This window comes from Giraffa tippelskirchi, chromosome 12, assembly GCF_054371585.1.
Source record: "Giraffa tippelskirchi isolate mGirTip1 chromosome 12, T2T-mGirTip1v1.2.pri, whole genome shotgun sequence".
Classification (NCBI taxonomy): domain Eukaryota; kingdom Metazoa; phylum Chordata; class Mammalia; order Artiodactyla; family Giraffidae; genus Giraffa; species Giraffa tippelskirchi.
In genome coordinates, this window is record NC_137286.1 from 106917625 (window position 1) to 106939287 (window position 21663).

The window sequence follows — 21663 nt, forward strand, 5'->3', positions numbered from 1 at the left end:
CTACTCCCCAGCGCTAAAACTGGGACTGGACCGAGCGGAGTTGTGCGTGTAGCCGAAGGCGGGGTGGGCCGGGGGCGGGGAGGTTTGTTCTGCTGAGCCGCAGCCAGAACCGGGTGAGGCTAGTCCCCGCCGTGTCTCCAACCCAGGGCCGCCGACAGTAGGGGTGGTCGGGAGCGGCGCAGCCTCCGGAGGCGGGGGCGGAGGCGCCGAGAGGCAGAGATGGGTGAGAGCGGCCTCCGAAGCCTCCCATCGACCTGGGACGAGCGCCCCGCGGCGCGGCCGCCGTCGCCGCTGCTGCTTCGGGGCCTCTGGCTGCCGGCTGCTCCGCTGATGTCCCAGGCGCGTTGGCGGGCGGCCCGCGGGCTGCAGGAGTGCGGGCGCGGGCGCGGCCGCGAGGGCGGAGTGTGGCGGCCCCCGGCGGGCTTCTGGGGTCGCGGGGTGGGGGAGGGGCGCCTCCGTGGGCGCTCGTGGCCGCGCTCGTACTCTCCCGGCGGCGACCCGGCGTCCGCAAGTTTTGGGGTGAAGACGCGAGCCTCCCCGCTCCAGGTCCCCTCCTCGGCCGCCCAGACCCCGGCGCGGCGTCTTCTCCTCTCCGCTTATTTGGGCGAGTTTCTAATGGCGGACGAGGAGCGGGCAGGTCTCGGGCTCCGGGCCAATACGGGGGTTTCCGCCCCGCGGCGCCGCGAGCTGCGGGCGAGTGGGTTCCTGAGGGACGGCGGCGGCGGCAAGCGGGCCGAATCGGGGGATAGGCGTCTCCGCGGGCTCGAGGCCGCGCTCGCCCTCCGCCTCCCGCCTGTGGCTCGCAGGGACTGCGGCCGTGTGGTGGTGGCGGGGCCTCGGTGTTTGTGTACCTGGCGCCTTGGCGGCCGTGGGGTGAGGGAGTGTGTGGAGGAGCGCTGAGGCTTCTTGACTTCGTGTCCCTTTGCTTCCTCTGTGGTGAGCTGATGCTGCGTCCAGCTTGGCTATAACGAAGTCCGTTTTCATCCTTCGTTCTAGGGCCAGGAATCACCTTCAGGACAGTCTGATGATAGTTCGGTGATATTTAAGGAGGTAAGCGTCCACGGTGAGTAATTTTACCCCGCGTGTCTGTGGAATACAGTTAGTGCAGTACTAGAGTGTGCTTCTGTGGAACTTAACTTTCTCTTACCTTGAAGGCAGAGAGCTAGTTTCTGGAGTGGACCTTGTCCCCAGAGCCAAGCCAGGGTAATCCCTGGGAAAGCACGGGGAGTGCGTGCTGATCTTTACACCACCGGTATTCTCTTAGAGTTCTAAGATGTTCCATTTTTAATGCTTTCTTTTTAACATGTTTTTGCTTTCTAATGGTTAGAAATAATTTTTTTCCGTACTGTTGAATTAACAAGACTGATTGAATCTTATCGTTATTCTGAGGTTGATGGACACAATACTTTGTGTGTGTATTTGTCTTATATTTGAGGAAGATTTGTGTTTATGTATCCTGATAAAACTCAGGCAAGTATCACATCAGGAGATAGTCTTTTTTTTAAAAAAAAAAAAAGATAATCTAGTTCTTACTGTAGTCGCGATTCTAAGATTGACCACCGAATTACTAAATTGATAGTGACAGTCTTTATTATGAAGTTGATGTGTTTTTTTTTTCTTGTTACTAAAAAGTAACCTCAGTGCTGTTCATTTTACTACAATAAAATGCCCAGTTCCCTGTCAGCTGTTGTGTTAATGGCTTTAACACCAATCCTTGCCTGAATCAGTCATTTTGTAAAGTGTCTCAAAATGATTTTTTTAAAAAATCTCTGATTCTACATTTATTATCTAGGATTCTGTACATTAGGTCCTGCCTATTTTGTCCTTTCAGCTGGTCAGTTTTTCACCCGTCATCAAAAAGAAACTTGTGAATACTACTGTTTCTCATAGTAGTATTCCTGCCTTCCCTCTGCTGTTGTTGCTTCTTGTCAGACTTGACTTTGCACTTACTCTGTTATGCTTCAGGGCACACTTCGTTAGTTAGACAGCTGTTAGGAATGGATATCGTTTTGATTGGGTGATTTTCATAGGATACCTGAAATGATATTTCAGATTATGTGATAGTTGTGTGAGATAAAGGGATGTGGGCAGGGTTCTAGAGCTATGAGGGACTTTATTAGGGAAAGGGAACTAGTGGGGACTAAAAGATTGGAAGGGTAACAAATCGCTGACTCAGTTATTACCACTTAGAAAAGCCACTTTTCTCAACAGCAGGTTCCTAGCATAGGTGAGCACAGTGTGGAAAGGACTAGGTTTAGTGCCAGCCAGATTTCATATCTGGTTTATATCTCTGCTCTCTTTTTACTTTGGCAAGTGCAAACTAAATAAGAGTCAATAACTGAACCTTTATAAATGCACATCTTATTCAGTTAAATACACTTTTTTATTCACATTTTATAAGTGAGTAAATTGTGACTGTGTTCTCAGTTGGTATGAAGATTGTAAAGTGCCTAGCCCATAAGTTATGTGAGACACACATACACATTGTTACCAGTAGCTAAAATTATTGTGTTTTTTGTTTTCTGATATTTCCTCAGCTTTATCTTTCAGTCCTTTTACTGAGTTTTTCATTTTTGCTAAGCTTTTCATTTCTAGAAGTTCTTTTTTAATACTAGAAATGTCAATTTTTTTGGTCTTTTGCTTGTGATGTGTCCGTCTAGAGTTCTGATTGTTGTGTGGATTTCTATTTTGTTTTCTTTTTCTTGCTCTTTTCTCTTCTTTTTTTCTTTTATATTTTATTGAAGTATAGTTGTGTTATATTTACAATGTTGGGTTTCTGCTGTACAGCAAAGTAAATCAGCTATACCTGTACATATACATATATCCCCTCTTTTTTGTATTTCCTGTCCATTTAGATCACCGCAGAGCATTGAGTAGAGTTCCCCTGAACTGTACAGTATGTTCTCAGTTATCTATTTTATACACAGTATCAATAGTATATATGTGTCAGGACTATTTTTCTTATTAGAGGATTTCTTCAGATATTTTATAATCCTTGGTTGGTCTACCCGTGGTTAAGAATTGAGAAATAGAAAATAGATTGGAAAAATGAGTGGAATGTTTCAGCTTGGAGCTTCACTGTAGGATGAATCTTTTTAGGCCAATTGATGGAGAATCTCTGAAGTCATTATCTTCAGGTCTTTCATTTTTGGGGGGTGGGGGTCCTAATTCCACAGAAAGAAGTGTTTCTGAGAAAGAAGTTTTCTGGGGAAGAGTCTGCTGCTTGGAAGATTGAAGTCTGGATGCCAGCTCTCTGGAAATCAGCCGGGAAAGGGAGCATTTCAAATACATGATATTGAAGCATTCACCAATGCCTGGTAAACCTGAAACGAAGGATCTTTTGTTCTATCCTCTCCAAAGAATAGAAGTCTAAAACTTGGGCCAGAAAGGGGGAAGGCCTGTGATCATCAACGTGGAGAAAGGGAAGGGACCTGGAATTTCACATCCTCCTTATTTTAGCTTTCTGCTCCCTATTCCAGTGATATTGAGAGTTACAGGCTTTGAGCCTTTTGAGGATTCCACACCTTAAGTCAGAAGTTTCTCAGCTTTTTCCTTCGCTGTTTTAGAGTTAGGCTGTCTCAGGCAGAGTTGGCTAACTACTCATCCACCTGCTCTTCAGCTTATCAAATTTTTTGCTTTTGTTACTTCTTCAGTTTTTCCTTCTCTTGTGAGTAGGAACTTTCCTGTCATTTGTGGGGATTTTAGATGGGATTGAAGTTAGTTTTGTGTGATCAATCTACCATCTCTTAAGTGCCTATTACTTAGGTACTTAAGTAGTTCTCCTGCTGTTTGTTGTGATTGTTCATTTGATTCTTCCTTTTCCTGTCTCTTTACATTTGTGAATAAAACCTCGAGAATCATCACACACCTTTATTTAGTTTTTGATTTTAAATGGGAATCCTTGTAGTATATACTAACAGGAAGCTAACTTTGAAATTGATGTTATTTGTATGTAAATATGCAAATATTTTTTATATTACAAAAGATCTGTTACAGTGTAAGTTCAGAGATGCCATAGAATGTGTTCTAGAACTTATTAAGTGATCAATGAATTTTTGTAGCATGCATCCTTTATGTTTCATAGAGCCTTGAAGATAAAGATGTGCCTATAGGTAGCCAAAAATGAACCTTTGGAGCAGTAATTAAATATTTGAAAATACTTTCTTGGTGATTTTAATATTTGAAGGCTCGTGAGCAGGTTTGTTTACCTTTATCATCATATACTAATCTTGTCATATTAATAACTCACCATTTCTATTTTAGCTACTGTTTTTTGAGTCATTTTAATATGTACTACCAAATTGTGCATAAACATAATTGAATATTGACTGGCTACTAAATTATTCAACTTTTTTTAATTGAAGGTGATCTCAGGAAATTAACAATACTGAATTATAACTTAAGAATTCAGCAGACATTTTTGCAGCTTTAAAAAGGCATATTAAAAAAACTATAACACTGAACTGCATGCTTAAAAATGATTAAAATAGCATTTTATATTATATATATTTTATTGTTCAGTTGCTCAGTCGTGTCCGACTCTTTGCGACCCCATGAACTGCAGCACTCCAGGCCTCCCTGTCCATCACCAACTCCCAGAGTTCACCCAAACCCATGTCCATTGAGTCAGTGATGCCATCCAACCATCTCATCCTCTGTCGTCCCCTTCTTCTCCTGCCCTCAATCTTTCCGAGCATCGGGGTCTTTTCTGGTGAGTCAGCTCTTCACATCAGGTGGCCGAAGTATTGGAGTTTTAGCTTCAACATCAGTCCTACCAATGCACACCCAGGACTGATCTCCTTTAGGATGGACTGGTTGGATCTCCTTGCAATCCAAGGGACTCTCAAGAGTCTTCTCCAACACCACAGTTCAAAAGCATCAATTCTTTGGCACTCAGCTTTCTTTACAGTCCAACTCTCACATCCATACATGACCACTGGAAAAACCATAGCCTTGACTAGACGGACCTTTGTTGGCAAAGTAATGTCTCTGCTTTTTAATATGCTGTCTAGGTTGGTCATAACTTTCCTTCCAAGGAGTAAGCGTCTTTTAATTTCATGGCTGCAGTCACCATCTGCAGTGATTTTGGAGCCCAGAAAAATAAAGTGAGCCACTGTTTCCCCATCTATTTGCCATGAAGTGATGGGACTGGATGCCATGATCTTAGTTTTCTGAATGTTGAGCTTTAAGCCAACTTTTTCACTCTCCTCTTTCACTTTCATCAAGAGGCTCTTTAGTTCTTCCTCACTTTTCTGCCATAAGAGTGATGTCATCTGCATATCTGAGATTACTGATATTTCTCCTAGCAATCTTGATTCCAGCTTGTGCTTCTTCCAGCCCAGCGTTTCTCATGATGTACTCTGCATATAAGTTAAATAAGCAGGGTGACAATATACAGCCTTGACGTACTCCTTTTCCTATTTGGAACCAGTCTGTTATTCCATGTCCGGTTCTGACTGTTGCTTCCTGACTTGTATACAGGTTTCTCAAGAGGCAGGTCAGGTGGTCTGGTATTCCCATCTCTTTCAGAATTTTCCACAGTTTATTGTGATCCACACAGTCAAAGGCTTTGGCATAGTCAATAAAGCAGAAATAGATGTTTTTCTGGAACTCTCTTGCTTTTTCGATGATCCAGCGGATGTTGGCAATTTAATCTCTGTAATTTTACTGTAATCTTTTGAAAAGATAACTGTAGCAATCTTGAGGAAATAAAACCTAGAATAAAAGTGAACACAATAGGGCGAAGAACCCTAATTTGTGTCTTTGTTTTAGTGTTAACTCTTTTATCTTTACCGATAATGAAATACCTTCTTAACATTGTAAGGTTATTACCTATAACCTAGAGATAAGTTGCATATAAGAGTCTTTCTTGGGTTTCAGCCTAACTTTTTAGTTAGGCTGAAATTCTAGTCCAGTTGTTTTTTCTCTTGGCTGCACTGTGAGGCTTGTGGGATCTCACTTCCCTGACCGGGGATTGAACCATGGGCCACAGCAGTGAAAACCTGGAATCCTAACCACTGAGCAACCAGGCAACTCCCATTAGATTCCACACTTCTCTGTGTGGATTTTCCTTTAATTTTACATTGTATCAAGATGAAAATTAAATGGTTGTAGATGAATAAGATACCACAGGAAGGGGACTTCCCTGGTGGTCCAAGGGTTAGGACTTTGCCTTCCAATGTAGGGGGTGAAGGTTCAAGATCTGTTTAGGGAGCTAAGATCCCACATACTTCTTGGCCAGAAAACCAAAGCATGAAACAAGCAGCATTGTAACAAATTCAATAAAGAGTAAAAAAAAAAAAAAGATACCACAGGAAGACTAAAATATTTAGGATTAATTAGACACTTGTTGAAATCCTAGGATGGAGCCAAAGTATTGAGAGAGATTTATCATTTTTGCACTCTTTAATATGGTCCAGGCAGAGACCAGGGACTTGTATGTCCAGTTATCACAATAAAAACCTCAGAGTCCTTTTTTATCCCCATTTATAGTATGATCAACAGTTTATAGTTTAGAAAAGTAAAACTCAATTAAGTGAGGTAATTTGCTTAGTGCCTTAGCTAAACTTTAACTTTTTCTCTTTTTGGATAATATAGAAATATTTAAAACTTTTTTGTAGGCTTATGTTTATAGAATTAAGAACATGATAGTTAAATTATATAGACAGTGACTTTTAATAGTGGTTAGGGTTAGGTTTTAACTTTTTTACAATCTGAAATTAGAAAATAGGTAAATACTTAGTCTTTTTTTCAGAAATAGAGGACTGGAGTGAGCTGACCATAAAGAATCCCCTATTATTTTCTTTGGGAAGATTAAGATAGAACCTAACAGCCACCAGAGGGCACCATGGAGTCAGCTGTTGCTCTTGCCCAGAAATTGTTCTTTTCCGTTTTAGATTTATTCAAGTACAGAAAGAACTAACAAGAATTTGTGTGTGTGTAAATAACAGGTCTTAAATTTCCTGATTTAGTTTAGGTGAGTTATTGCCTCTTTCCTTTGAAAATCAACCACATTATAAGCTTATTGGATGTGTGTTAACTCTGATCCTAATTTTCGTTATTTCCTTTATAACCCTTTTTAACTGGTTCCTTAGATTTGTTATTTATCTTTGAAGTAGAGTTACATGAGTGTTAATTTTGTTTCATCTTAATAAAACAAGGACTTAATAAATTGTATACAATAATTGCATGTAATGTGGTGTCTATAAAATAGATTATAGAGTCAGATTTCTTGGGTTTGACTCCTGATTCCACGCTTTCCAGCAATGGAGACTTGGGCAGGCCAGGCAGATTACTTACTATCTTCTGAGTCTTAGTTTCCTGATCAGTAAAATGAGACAAAGAATAGTTCCTACCTCACTTATTTAAGCATTTACTGAATTACTATATTTAATGATATAGCACCCATTAAGAATAAACATTATCTATTGTATAACTAAGTGCTATCACTTAAAATTAGTTGGGAAAATTTTAGAATAGAGTGTTACTTAGCATATTTCAGTATGAAATGTTTAAAATTGAATGATGACTGGTGTATGAGTTCTCTTAATTATTCAGCACCCCTACAGATCCCACCTCTTTCCCTATCTTGAGCTTCTGAGAAAATTGAAGCCAGCATTTATAAACTTAACCTCAGCTTTCCATCTGTTGTTTCCACATACCTATATACGCTCCAGTTATAATTGGACAAACCCTTGAACAACATGGGTTTGAACTGCCCAGATCCACTTAATACATAGATTTTTTCAGTAAATACTGTAGTATTGCAGGATCCAGGGTTGGTTGAATCTGTGAATGTGGAACCTTGGATAAGAGGGCCAACTGTAGGACTTGAGCCTCCATGGATATCCTGGGACCAACCCCCTGCGGGTACTGAGGGACAGCCATACACTTAACTTTTCCCTCTTGCTTTTGAGATAAAGGTGATTTCTTGTTCATGATTAGCTTCATTACCACATGTGCTGTGCATATCCGCATCCTCCTCTTTGTCTCATCTGCTTTGAAAGCTTTGCTTCATTGATCTTTCACTTCTCCAAATTCTTCCAATTATTTGGATTTGGATCCTTTCCTTTGTCATTCTCTAGTGCATATAGGTACACCGAAGTGTTTGTTAAATAAAACCAAGGCTAAGAATTTGGGACCTAAAGTTAGAGCCCTAAGTGGAAATGCTGTTTGGGCTTGCCCAGATGTTTCCTGATCAATAAAATGAATTAAACTGTATGTACCTCATGCGTTTTTTCAGAATTTTACATAAACCTATAATATAGTATCTGGCAATTTGTGGACGATGAGAAAAAAAGTTTCAGAATGATTTAATTATATAGTTATGTTGGAAGCAGAAAGTTTGAAAAACTGACAAAACACACCAGAGAAACACAGTTTGGACAATATAATAATTTTAGTAGATAAAGGTATATCTGATACACTAATTGTATTTGAACCCTGAGTTATTGGTAATTGATGGAATTATTTTGTACTATTTTCTATTTCAGTGAAGGACTTATTAATACATAAAATCACATAAAAGAATTTAAAATTTCACTTATGCTATTTAATTGCAATAAAATGTAATAATCATAATTTACTCAAACTTTTTTTTCTTTTCTCTCTGTTACAGGTTCTTTGGCATGGATGAATGTTCAGCAGGAAGATTAGACTTGACTGAACAGACTCCTATCTTATTAGGGAGTACAGCCGTGGTAGCTAGTCTCATGGATGTAGGAGACTCATTTGGTGACTCAGCTAGTCCTTTGGTTAATAGATCTAGAAACTCATCAGTGGAAGGTGATGATGGGGATGATGATGATGTTGTGTTTATTGAATCTATACAACCTCCTTCAAGTTCTGCTCCAGTAATAGCAGATCAAAGACATTTTGTATTTCCTGCATCAAGAAATAAAAAGCTGCAAGGACATTATTCTGTAATTCTTCCTTCCTCAAGATATTTGGCTTCTCAGAAGGGAAATATAAGTGAGACAATTGTTATTGATGATGAAGAGGACATGGAAACAAATGGAAGGGAAAAGACACTTTCTTCCAGTTTTATTGAATGGGGATTTCCTGGAACTAAAAACAGAACCAAAGATTTGGATTTCTCCACTTCCAGTCTTTCAAGAAGTAAGGTAAATGCAGGAATGGGTAATGGTGTTATCACTACAGAATCGACTGTGCAATTCATATTACTAATGTTACAACTTTAGAAGCAGGTTTTAAGCTCTGAATGATGGGCGAGATATGAACTTAATGATTACAAATATAACATCACTATAGAATTCCAACTTGGGAGATGTCGCTAAAGGACTTCAGTCAAGTAATTTTGGTGTTAATATGCAAACATACACCCCGTCTTTAACTTCACAGACCAAGACTGCAGTAGGACCTTTTAATCCTGGTAGAATGAATGTGGCAGGAGGTGAATTTCAGAATGGAGGATTTACAACTCATCATAGTCCTGGTAAGCAGTGAGTGATACTAAATACTTTCACACTAAATTTGTAAGCTTTTGGCTTTTACTTAGTACCTATATCCAGTTTGTTTATTCTATATGTGAAATATTTTTTGTTAACTTTCATATTAAGATAGAATTTTTTACTTAGTAAAACTGCAGTCTACCCAAGTGTTTTGTATTTGAAGTTTTAACTGAAAACGCCCATAATTCTTACCTCCATCTTTGTTTACCATTTTTATTTTAATGTAAAATTCTTAGGATAAAAAGATGGGTAGTGAACTAAAGGATTAAAGTAATATTACATAAGAATTAAATTTTATTGTAATTACATAACTTGATCTTTCAGTTTTTACTTTAAAGTGTGTTTTCTCTTGGACTATTTGTCTCTGATTTTTGTTTTAAATTAGCACTTTATTAGTTTCTTCATTTTAAATTTGGAAAACTTTAAATTAGAGACCTGTATTTTAAATATGCTTCCATGGCCATTCATGTTCTAGTAAAATTTCGCAAATCTTTTTTTCAGCTTTTTCATGACTTAAGGTGCCTTTGTTTTTTTGTTTGTTCTTTGGTTTTTGTTTGTGCTTGCTTTTGGCCATCTTAGTGCTTTTGGCTGTTGATGAACTTAGAATTTTAGGAAAGAACTACAAAGTAACCAGAGGTAAGAACCGAATCACTTATTGCTTAATGAAATGCTAGTATATTTTTTTCTTTAAAATTTTTTAAAATTAATCTTTTTCTCTGATTATGGGAACATTACAGAACATTTGAAAGAAATCATAGTTAGAAATAAGAAACTAGTATCTGTCACCAACCCACTAAATTGAAGTGACTGACAGCTGTTAAAATTTTAGTTTGTTTGCTATCAGTCTTTTTGCCTCTGTAGTTTTAAAAATAGAATTTAGAGCATATTATATATAGTTTTGTGTTCTCTTGACTTTTTTAATGTAAATTTTAAGTATGTTATGTCACTTTAAAAACAGAATTTTCAGTGACTATAAAATATCCTGTTGTCTGAGATATTTATTCCTCTACTCTTCAGGCATTTATGTTTTGTCATTTTTTTTTTACTGTTGAAACTCCACACACTAAATGTCTTTGTTTACATTGTTTATTATTTGTAAAGGACAGTTATCAAACTTTCGAACTCAGTTTCACTCTTCGAAATGATTGAGGAACCCAGAGTTTTTTGTTCCTGTTTTTATCTGTTATCATACTAGAAATTAAAACTTAAATTTGAAAAGTAACAGTAATTATGTATTATGTGACATATTGTTAATGAAAGATAATGACTTTCAAAGAAATTTAGTAAAAAAAAGTGACGTTATTCCAGCTTAGTTGAAGACAGTAAAGTATATTTAGCTCCTCAGATTCATTTCTACATAGAATGTGTTGCATTGTCTTCTTTCGTTTGCAGTATAAGGAGAAAATCTGGCTTCACATACATACATGATTGTAGAATGGAGCAATATTTTAGTAGTCTTTTTAGTTAATTATGGACATTTTCTTTTTCTTTTGACATAGCTGTGAAACTTGATAAGTGGTCATTTCTTGAAAGTTCTTACAATGTGGAATCTGAAACTGTATAATGAACTTTTCATACATTATTACACTCAAATTCATTAATCTTTGGATGAATTTTACCTTTGAATGAATGGTAACATTGTGCTTTCATTATTTGTAAGTGTTGATTCAGTGAGTTACCTAGGTCTTCTAAATGTTGACACCTTAGAAAGCTAGCAGTGGTAGATGCAAGTTTTCAAAGATTCTGAGTTTGATTTGAAACATCAGATTTTCTCATTGGCAACAAAAAGTTATTCTTTTTTGAAATGAAAAGCTTAATTTAAGAAAATGTAACCAGTTTATCATTCTTTCAAGGCTAGTTCAGCTTGCAGTGCAGGTTTTGCAAGTGCTTTCCCACTCTGTCTCATTGTACTTTGTTATGAAAAGGAAGTGGCTTCTGGATGCTTCCCCGTTCATCATATAGCTTCCTCGTTCATCATACAGAGTATTAAGATGTAATCAGAGGCTGAAATTTAGTAAAATTCATACTAAGTTTTACTTTTTCATCAAGGGCTTCTTTTGTATAATAAATAATTTCACTGGTCTTTGTCCATGTTTCTTGGGAGAGAGGCTGAATCCTTGAGATTAACCAATTCATGAAGATTAAGGCTAAGGGAAGGTCGCTGGAAAGACCAACCATGTGATTCAAGTAGTTGGGCCTTTGAGCCAGCACAGCCTGCGTGAAGGAGAAAGAGGCTGAGATTGTCTGATGACCTGCAGCGAATAATCCCATCATTCATCCCCACACGGTGATGAAACCCAGTGCAAACTCTTGACACTGAGATCAGTGTAGCCTCCTGGTTGGTGAGCTCATCATGCCCGGTGGGTGATGCTACCTGATTGACAAGAGAATGGGCAGAAGCTCTGCATTGGGATCCTCCCTCTCCTCAGCCTGTATGCCTCTTCTTTTGGCAGGTCCTGATTTGTATCCTTTAAATAAGACTGATGATAAGTATAAAGCTTTCCTGAGTTCTCTGAGTCATTCTAGCAAATTATCAAACCTGAAGTGGCCTTAGGAACCTCCCGGATTTGCAGCCAGTTGGCCAGGAATCCAGGAAGCATGTGAAGGGAGGGCAGTCTTGTTGTGGATGTGTCTTTAGGCAGGGCTGGTGCTCACTCTGGGTAGTTAGTATCAGAATCCTGTTGACCTGTCAGTGCTGGAAGAAGAACAGCAGAAGTAAATGTGCCTGATAGTAAGGACAACTTTTCTAGTACAGTTGGGTTCCACTGTGAGCAGTTTTACTCATCATTGCTTCTGCACCATTAGTGCAAATGCCAGCACAGTGAAAAAGGCAAATAATCTGTTTTATTATGGAAATATTTCAGTCTGGCACATCTTCTTTTATTTCTTATGTAATGTTGAATAGGAATGATCAAAGTATAAAGTTTTGTTGTCTGCTCTTTTTTGGCAGCACTGTGGGGCTTGTGGGATCTTAGTTCTCCAACCAGGGCTGCTGCTGCTGCTGCTAAGTCACTTCAGTCGTGTCCGACTCTGTGCGACCCCATAGACGGCAGCCCACCAGGCTCCCCCGTCCCTGGGATTCTCCAGGCAAGAACACTGGAGTGGGTTGCCGTTTCCTTCTCCAATGCGTGAAAGTGAAGTCGCTCAGTCGTGCCCGACTCTCAGCGACCCCATGGACTGCAGCCTACCAGGCTCCTCTGTCCATGAGATTTTCCAGGCAAAAGTACTGGAGTGGGTTGCCATTGCCTTCTCCCCCCAACCAGGGATTGAACCCCAACTTGCAGCAGTGAAAGTACCAAGTCCTAACCACTGGACTCCCTTGTCTTGTTATTGACCTGGGGTGGAGGGGAAGCATTTGACATTTCATCAGTAGTATATTGATTGACATGTCAAATCTCTTAAGTTTATCACACTTATTTTCTAGTGAAAAGTTTCTGTAGGCGAAATGGTTAAGTCAAATGTCAATTTTTAAAGCTTTTCATGGTAAATGCAAAATGGCCCTCATAAAAAAATTTTGGGCTCTTTTCCATGTTGTAAACTGTTCTTGGGAGTAGGAATATTGTTTAATGTTTGCTAAACTGACCATTTAAAGGTGATAACTTCCTTAATTTATATATCATGCTCGCTTGCTTCTTTGCGACCCCATGGACTGTAGTCCACCAGGCTTCTTTGTCCATGGAATTTTTTAGCCAAGAATCCTTTGAAGAGAAGTGAAAGTCGCCCATTTGTGTCTGACTCTTTGCAACCCTGTGGACTATACAGTCCATGGAATTCTCCAGGCTAGAGTACTGAAGTGGGTAGCCTTTCCCTTCTCCAGGGGATCTTCCCACCCCAGGGATCGAATCCAGGTCTCCTGCATTGCAGGCGGATTCTTTACCAACTGAGCCACAAGGGAAGCCCCAGAATACTGGAGTGGGTAGCCTATCCCTTCTCCAGGGGATCTTTCGGACCCAGGAATTGAACCAGGGTCTCCTGCGTTGCAGGCAGATTCTTTACCAACTGAACTATCAGGGAAGCCCTAATTTATATATCGTTGAACTTTTAAAAATAGATTTGCAAAGTATAAATTTGTTCATTCATGTTTGTCATCTACTTATTACCATGTACATGTTATTTACTGATTGAGTGAAACATGAGAAATAGTATAAAAAACTTGTGATCTGTGTGTTGAATGATGTGTTAAGCTTAAAAACAGTTGAAGATGTTGAAGACTTGAAATAATGTCCATTGAAAAATCATTCTTTTGGATCTGTTCACTCTTTTAAAAAATTTTTATTTCTAATATAATTGATTTCTTTCACTTATTTCTGTTTTGTAATTATTTCCTAAATTTTAGATGTATATTTGTGGAAACATGAATTCAATCTTATGTACGTATAAGCTCTTAAGTGAAGTTAAAATCAGAAGCCCTGCCATGTGTATCTTTTTTGCTTCAACCTTGACCCATTTTTCACTTTCTGGAGTAAATTGAAGTTGTGTATTTAATGGTGAAGTGGATCAATAACATGCTTTTCAATTTAAAAGCATAGCACATAAACTTGATACTTAACTGTAAAGGAGCATGCTGTGGTTAGATGTGATACTGTCACTCCACTCAAATAGTGGACATAATTGAGACTAGCAAAAGTTGTTTAGATTACTCTTAGATGTATTTTTGTTCTTGTCATCCTTTTATCTCATTAATTCAAAACTGTATATTACTGTGATATTTCCTCATGACATGAAATAGCAGTGATTTTAAAATAGAACAGAAAAACAAGCATTAAAGGACCCACTTGATATTCATTCATATATATGAAGAAGTTCTTAGCTACATTTGAACTATTTTGTGTATGCTGAGGCAATTCCTTTCTGTTATCTATGAAGTTTGAATGAATTTACAGTGTTCCTGGGTTCTCTGAAGTTCTACTTTGGGGGACAGAAGTTACAGACTATATCCTTTTAAATAATACCACTTGGTCCAGAATTCTTATAAGAGTGTCTACCAAGTTGTCAGGTGAAGCGTGATGGTGAAGATATGTGAAGCTTTCTGAAAGGTGGAGTCACTTTTCAAAAGGAATGCCTTGTTGCTGCTTTTTTCTTTGTTTAAATGGAATATAGCATCTTGGAAGCTGTCTAATTTTAGTGTTAACCCCAAAATTTGTTTTTGCCTGCTTTCAGCTTTAGTAAAACTAACAAATTTTATCAGAAGACATACAGAATAAGATGGCGGCAATTATATTACTATTGTAATTGTTGTTATTGTTCAGAGTCAAAGCTCTCTCCAAGTGTCTTAACTTTAATTGCTGTGTGCTTCCCACTTCTGCAGAATGAATATTTTGCAGCACAGGGAAAAAAAGAGCAAGATGAGGATTTCTGGAGTTGAGTTATATTTAAATATATAGGTTCAGATTTTATCCTATAAAATTATGGCTCTGCATAAATTACAGATAAAACTGTTCAACAGCTTATGAAAATAGGATTGTGTCCATTAGAATGGACTTTGTGTTATTTAATTTTTTCATTAACCTTTAGGGTATACTGTATTGCACTGAAAGTTCTTCAGTAGTCATATATCTTTATGTAAATGGCAAAATCTCATCCAAGAGAATACCTGGAAATTGTTCTTGGCATCTGTGTTGTATTTTTGTTGGATTATAAGCATTTCTGGCCTGGCTACTGATTCTAGGAAGTTTTGCTTCTGATAGTAATAGGTTTTAAACTAGCAATCGATAGGTAACTCCTGTCCCTCCTACCAAGAATAATGGGGGGAGACAAAATGTATAAAATGTCAGAAGCATTATAGAGCTACAGATACACTGGAAAAATGAGGTTTGTCATATCTGAGACGACCCTATCTTCCTGGGGTTGCTCTTCTATAATGCGAGTGTGGTCAATTCCGGAAACGGCCACTGAGAGTTAAGGGGGACTTTTAGCAAACTCATGGGGGCCCGTAAGGAAGGACACTGGTTTCAAAACAAACAACAACAAAAACCATTGACCTGTGGATTGCGAATGTGAACATAATCCAGAGTCTCAATGTTTTCTCCAGTTTTTCATATAGAAATGGTAATCAGGGATATGAGAAGGCAGGCCATCTAACAACACAATCAAGGGAAAAAAGCAGATACTTTAGAAGTGAGTCCGTGAGGGGTGTAATAATAGGATTATCAGTTTACATTTTAACTGTAAGTTAACTGTAGGAACAGCTGAAGAGAGTGTGAATGAACTAGAACGTTTATCAGAATATTGTCCAGACTGAGTCAGAACCAGAAAGGGGGAAATGCAGAAAAGAATGTAGAGACTTAGGATACTTGATGAAAAGGATATGTAATTAATGTCCCAGGAAGAGGAAGAAAGAAATGAGGCAGAGGAGGTGTAACTGAAGATTTTCTAAAATGGAGAAAAAACATTAACCTTTGAATTCGAGAATCTTTACAAATACTGAACAGGATAAATACCCAGGAAACCATTAAAAGACATGTACAGAAATCATGTTCAAAAATTGGAAGACAGTCCTCCCCCGATACATTGTAGCTTCCTCCCCTGAGTAGCAAAGATTGCTCCTGTGTCCTGCCCACTCTGTGTCATACACAGTGAAGTGTAGCTCAAGACCTTGCTTATCAGGTCCCCCTACCCAGTAAACTGTTGATGTCCCCTCAGCCCAAAATATTGGAAGCAGTCCAAATGTCCATCAGAAACAGTGATAAATAGTATCAACCACATAATGGAATACTCAACAGTGGAAACAGATGAACAGCTATCTTCAGTGTGTGTGAAACTTAAGGTACAGGTTACATGATTACATGTGTGAAGTTCAAAATAAGATGACTACTCTGACATCAGGACAAGTATGGCTTGTGGTAAAGAAGGGAAGTGATCGAGTTGAAAAGACATGAGGACCTTTTTGTGTGTTTATCTGGGTGGTGGTCATAAAAGTATAGGTGTGTGCATGCTCAGTTGTGGCTGACTCTTTGTGACCCCGTGTGCCCGCCAGGCTCCTCTGTCCAGTGGATTCTCTAGCCAAAAATACTGGAGTGGGTTGCTATTTCCTTCTCTAGGGGATCTCCTGATACAGGGATCAGACCTGCATCTCCTGTGGCACCTGCATTGGCAGATGGATTCTTTGCTGAGCTCTGCACTAAGATTTACAAGCTTCATGTGTATGTGTTGCTCCTTAACAACTAAAAAACCCCACTGAGACACTAACTTCACTCACAGACCAACACTTAACAAATACTAAGATGTTATTCTTTAGGCAGTAGAGTTTGGATGTGGGAAGAAAGAGAATACCTAAAACTCAAATAGTGTGTCTGGCATGTACTGGACTCGGGCATACCACCTCTGCCTTCTAAGTCTTGGTTTTCCTTGTGTGTAAGAAGGGGGTTTGCATTAGTCTTCTGGGTCCCTTCTCTTAAAACTTACTCTGGGGACAGAGCATGGAAAAATGTGATTGAAACTTCTTTTATTTAACCTGGAGACACTAATATAATAAATAAAATAGGGATTTGATGGAAGAAGAAACTTTGAGGGACTTCCCTGGTGGTCCAGTGGTTAAAAATCCACCTGCCAGTGCAGGGGACATGAGTTCGGTCCCTGGTTTGGGAGCTCCCATATGTCACGGGGCTGCCTGTGGGCTATGACTCCTGAGCCTGTGTTGTAGATCCAGTGAGCTACAACTACTGAAGCACTTGGGCCCTAGACCCCTGCTCAGCAACAAGAGAAGCCACTGCAATGAGAAGCCCATGCACAACAACAGAATCCCAGTGCAGACAAAGATAAATAATACTAAAATAAACTTGGAAATTAGGATAAATTAAATGGTTTTAGTATGAACAAAGAAAACATTTGCTTTATTTATGTATGTGTCAAAGCTAAAGTGAAAAAAAAATTACAGAATCTATTTTCTTAGCAGTAGAAATTTCACTTTTCATAATTATATGTGACTATGTCCCCTTCAAGTGTGGGTAAGTATGCAAAATTTACAAGCCCAAAGAATCCCCTTGCGGTTCTGTGGTTGGGACTCCATGCTTTCACATCGAGCTTATGGGTTTGGTCCCTGGTCAAGGAACTAGGATCCCACAAGCCACCTGGCATGGCTAAAAATAAAAAGCCCAATATTTTTCTTATTTCTTCCATAGTAATGGTAATGAAAAATCTTGCAGTGCTTTGCATTTATTTCTGTTATTTATTAAGTCTACTTTGTTATCCACATGATCTACAGAGCAGTTGATGCCAGAATGCATCCTGTATTTTATAGATGAACATCTAATTTTTGTTTTCTAAAGAAATGGTTCAGAAGTAGGCAGGTGAAGCAATAAACTTACAGGCATTTGGTAATAAAAATTTTATCGGGGGAACTCTGACAGCCCAGTAGTTAGGACTTTGAATGAGGGCCCAGGTTCAATCCCTGGTCAGGGAAATAAGATCCTATAAGATGTGTTTTACAGCCAAAAAGAAATCTAAAAATCTTTTTTGGAATATACTGCATGTTTGCCAGAGTATCTTCCCGTGGAGTGAAAGAATTTCTTTGGTTACTTGTTCTGTTTTGTTTTTGCCTATTAAGATAAAATGTTGAAAAGGACAAAATTAGAAGCAGCACATGGGAGTTTAGAAGTGAAAATAGAGTTGTTAGTATTGCTAGTATTCTGAAAGTTGTTTGGAGCTGTAATAAGTGAAGGGGCCATAAGCCTTTTGCTAGTGACAAAAGCTATTTTTGAAGAGCGATTACAAAATAATTCAGTACTCGTGGGCCATTTTTCTCTTCTCACTCGGGCTTTCTCTCAAAGCTTCATCATTACCCTGGAGTGAATTAGAAATGCAGATCTCAGGCCCCTCACTTGACCTACTAGTTTAGAATCTCTGTGTAAACAGGATTCCCAAGTGATTGTATGAATGTTAAGGTACTGTAACCCATACATAACCTGTACCATTTTGAGGCAAACAGCAGAGTCCCTGTGCAAAGGTAGGAGAGCTGGGTCTCCTGCCCAATACCTCCTCACTGATGTCTGGAAATAGTCTACAGTAACTGTAAACAGAGTTGCTTAAAATTGCTGTCTAAATTACATGCATTTTGAAGCATTATGGAGGGAAGTATACTAATATCTACAAGTTACTTGAACTACGTAACAAGATAGATTATTTAGAGGGATGAATAAATAGGTGTGATAAAGCAAAAGCAATAAAATAGTATAGCATCTACATGGTGGGCGTGTGGGTGTTCACAGTAAAATTCTTTAAGCTTCTCTATATGCTTTAAATTTTTCATAATAAAATGTTAGGGGGAAGCTGTTATCAAAGTGGATATCATATACTAGATTTTTGCAGAAGGAAATGGCAACCCACTCCAGTACTCTTGCCTGGAGAATCCCAGGGGCGGGGGAGCCTGGTGAGCTGCTGTCTATGGGGTTGCACACAGTCAGACACGACTGAAGTGACTTAGCAGCAGCAGCAGCATACTAGATTTTAGTCTATATTTGCACATTTCTTTATAAGGTATTAATACTTCCTTAGAAAAGAAAAAGTGCCTTAGGAAATCCCCTGTGTACAAAACTGATGCTTTAGTATATGCATTGTCTTCATTCGGTGTTTTATTTTTTTCCTGCTCTGTGGCTTGTGGGATGTTAGTTCCCCAACCAAGGATTGAACCTAGGCCCTTGGCACCTAAAGCATCAAGTCCTAACCACTGGGCCGTTAGGGAATTCCCTCTCATTTAGATTTCATAGCACTGATAGGTTGGGTGTTATTGCAATTTGTAGCTGAGAAGACCAAGGCTCAGTTTAAATTACTTGCAAAATCTAACGCAGAGGGTCTTACTTAGAGATGCTGGCTACACAGTGTACTATTCCAGGACCACCATTTCCGTTGCTGGCACAGTAGAGCTTTATTCACTTAGAATATGAAGTGGATTGTTCTGCTGGGTTGTAAAACAAGCCTGCCTCAATACTCTCTTAAACTTGTGCAAAATGAAAATTTTTAAGTATTTTTCTGATGTGAGTTTTTAACTGTTTCGTGACTTTCTTGTGTGTTTTATTTTTAAGATTCTTGGATCTCCCAGTCAGCATCCTTTCCCCGTAATCAGAAACAGCCAGGGGTGGATTCTTTATCACCAGTGGCCTCGCTTCCTAAACAGATTTTCCAGTCTTCTGCCCAACAGCAACCCACTAAAGCAGCTAAAATCACTTGTGCAAACTGCAAAAACCCTTTACAGAAGGGACAGACAGCTTATCAGCGAAAAGGATCAGCTCACCTCTTCTGTTCTACCACCTGCCTTTCTTCCTTCTCTCATAAGCGTACTCCAAAGAAACGCAATGTGACCTGTAAAAAGTAAGCTGTACCCTTCAACATTCTTCCACATGATTGGACACTGGTAGTATGAATGTGTGTTCTGAATGTCTTCACAGAGTTGCAGAGATCGATGGGTAGAATTGATGCAAAGGTGTCTTCAAATTTACAGAACTTGAGTTATCTTAGCGTACATCAGAGCTGTGGGTCATTTATACTGTACTTACTCGTGGCAGGAAAATGGAGTTTAGGTATAGAGATAAATGGACCCTCTCCTTTCCACTGCCTTTGCCTCACCCTTTCCCCCACCCTCCACCTTGGTTCTACCTGGTTGCTTGTTCCCTTTTTGTATGCTTCTAAAAGTCATAAGAACCTTTGGCAAGGTTCTAAAGGTCATAACCTATGACAACAAAAATTGTTTTAATTCATTTATGGTTATTTGTTTGACTGCTCTGGGTCTTAAGTTGCAGTACTTGGGCTCTTCAGTCTTCACTGCAGCATGTAAGATCTTTAGCTGTGTCATGTGAGATCTAGTTCTCTGACCAGGAATCGAACCCAGGCCCCCTGCATTGGGAGCACAGAGTCTTAGCCACTGGACCACCATGAGTCTCAACAAAATATTTTTATTTCTGAATCTCTTCTCATATTATTTAGGAACTCTTAGCAGTGAAACCAAAATGTGGATTTTTCTGGATCCAAAAATTATAGTTGATTCCTAGGATTAAATCATGAGAAAATGAAAAATGTCCGTTGTTATTCATATATTTGACTTCTATTAAAATGCAGTATTCTGGGGAGTTCCCTGGTGATTTCTGTGGCCTGGCTTCAGTCCCTGGTTGGGGCGCTGAGGGAACTGATATCCTGAAAGCCACGCAGCATGACCAAAAAGAAATGTTCTCAAATTGTGTCTGTCCTTTGTGTTTCAGAGATGCACCTACCAAAAAAGCTACCGTTGTTCCTCAAGGGGAGTCAAGTGAACCCTTCCCAAAATGTTGTAGTACATCTCGTGTGTCTCCCTATGAAGACAGCCAGAATCTTCGAAAAAGAGTTCTGAACAAATCAAGATGTACAATCTGTAATAAACTAACAGAGGTCTGGAGTTTTTTAAGTTACTATCTAGATTAACAAGGATAGTTTTAAGTTTTAGGTACTATTATATGTTCTGCCATCTACCTAATAGATGTGTCCTGAATCCCCTAAGTGAAGTTGAAGGGAAGAATAGGTATATGTTAGAGCTGTCTCCTAACAAACGTCCCCTTCCCATAGAATGGGGAGTAAACGTCTGCTTGTGTGGAATTGAATGCAGTCATAAAGAAAGCAGTGGTTTCATGGTGGATTTTGTTCTTAGCCACACTAAATGAGAATGTAGGTTCAGGACATGAAACAACCAGTCCTAGAAGAACACATAGAATAAGTGGAGTGGAAGTATGTAGGTCACCCCACATTTCCTAGGTGGCACTGCCATCTTCCCAGGCATCTAGGGAGTGCTCACTTGGCTGAATTTGGTCTGGGTTACCAGGGAGCCATGCAAATCCTGGACAAGATTTTATCTCAGCTACCACAGAGCTGAGCAGAGCAAGAACTTACGTCCTTACAGACACCATCCTGAAAGTGGGTGATACTGGTGCCCACTGGCCACCCCCACCCTTGTTTTCTAGGGCAGTGAAGTTTATAATACCTACAAATTCCTTATCCATTTGTTTATGATCAAGTCATATCAAAACCCACTATCTAATTCATGTTCTGTTACTCAAATATCTCTGACTTTATTGCTTTTTATTCTATGAATCTTATTTTTCCTTTTTACAAGAAATCAAAGATAAAAATGAAAGAGTAGTGAAATGTGCTTTTTAATGTCCTTTACCTGAATATTTCTTCCACTGAGAAATTACTGGAGATTCTTTGTTGGAAAAAAAAAATAGATATATCA

The 21663-nt window shown here is 39.1% G+C and overlaps 1 protein-coding gene and 1 long non-coding RNA gene across 49 annotated transcripts in view; one reads left to right on the plus strand and one right to left on the minus strand.

Moving 5' to 3' along the window:
* The window catches only part of ZMYM5 (zinc finger MYM-type containing 5), a 26951-nt gene continuing 5288 nt past the window's right edge, over positions 1 to 21663 (plus strand). For 2 of the 48 annotated variants that reach the window (XM_081549112.1, XM_081549143.1), the window contains exons 1-8: positions 1 to 339; positions 997 to 1050; positions 3177 to 3317; positions 8618 to 9122; positions 9361 to 9454; positions 10050 to 10106; positions 19490 to 19775; positions 20660 to 20825. In XM_081549112.1, coding sequence (XP_081405238.1) covers positions 8628 to 9122; positions 9361 to 9454; positions 10050 to 10106; positions 19490 to 19775; positions 20660 to 20825 — 1098 coding nt within the window. In that variant the 5' untranslated portion in view covers positions 1 to 339; positions 997 to 1050; positions 3177 to 3317; positions 8618 to 8627. Of the gene's footprint in view, positions 605 to 996; positions 1064 to 3176; positions 3318 to 4084; positions 4199 to 8617; positions 9123 to 9360; positions 9455 to 10049; positions 10107 to 19489; positions 19776 to 20659; positions 20826 to 21663 lie in introns of all 48 variants that reach the window. The other 46 variants (XM_081549104.1, XM_081549141.1, XM_081549129.1 and 43 more) reach the window with 35 other exon arrangements.
* The window catches only part of LOC145529220 (uncharacterized), a 26254-nt gene continuing 15133 nt past the window's right edge, over positions 10543 to 21663 (minus strand). The window contains exon 2 of the long non-coding RNA XR_014071046.1: positions 10543 to 12165. This is a non-coding gene — a long non-coding RNA (uncharacterized LOC145529220). The remainder of the gene's footprint in view (positions 12166 to 21663) is intronic.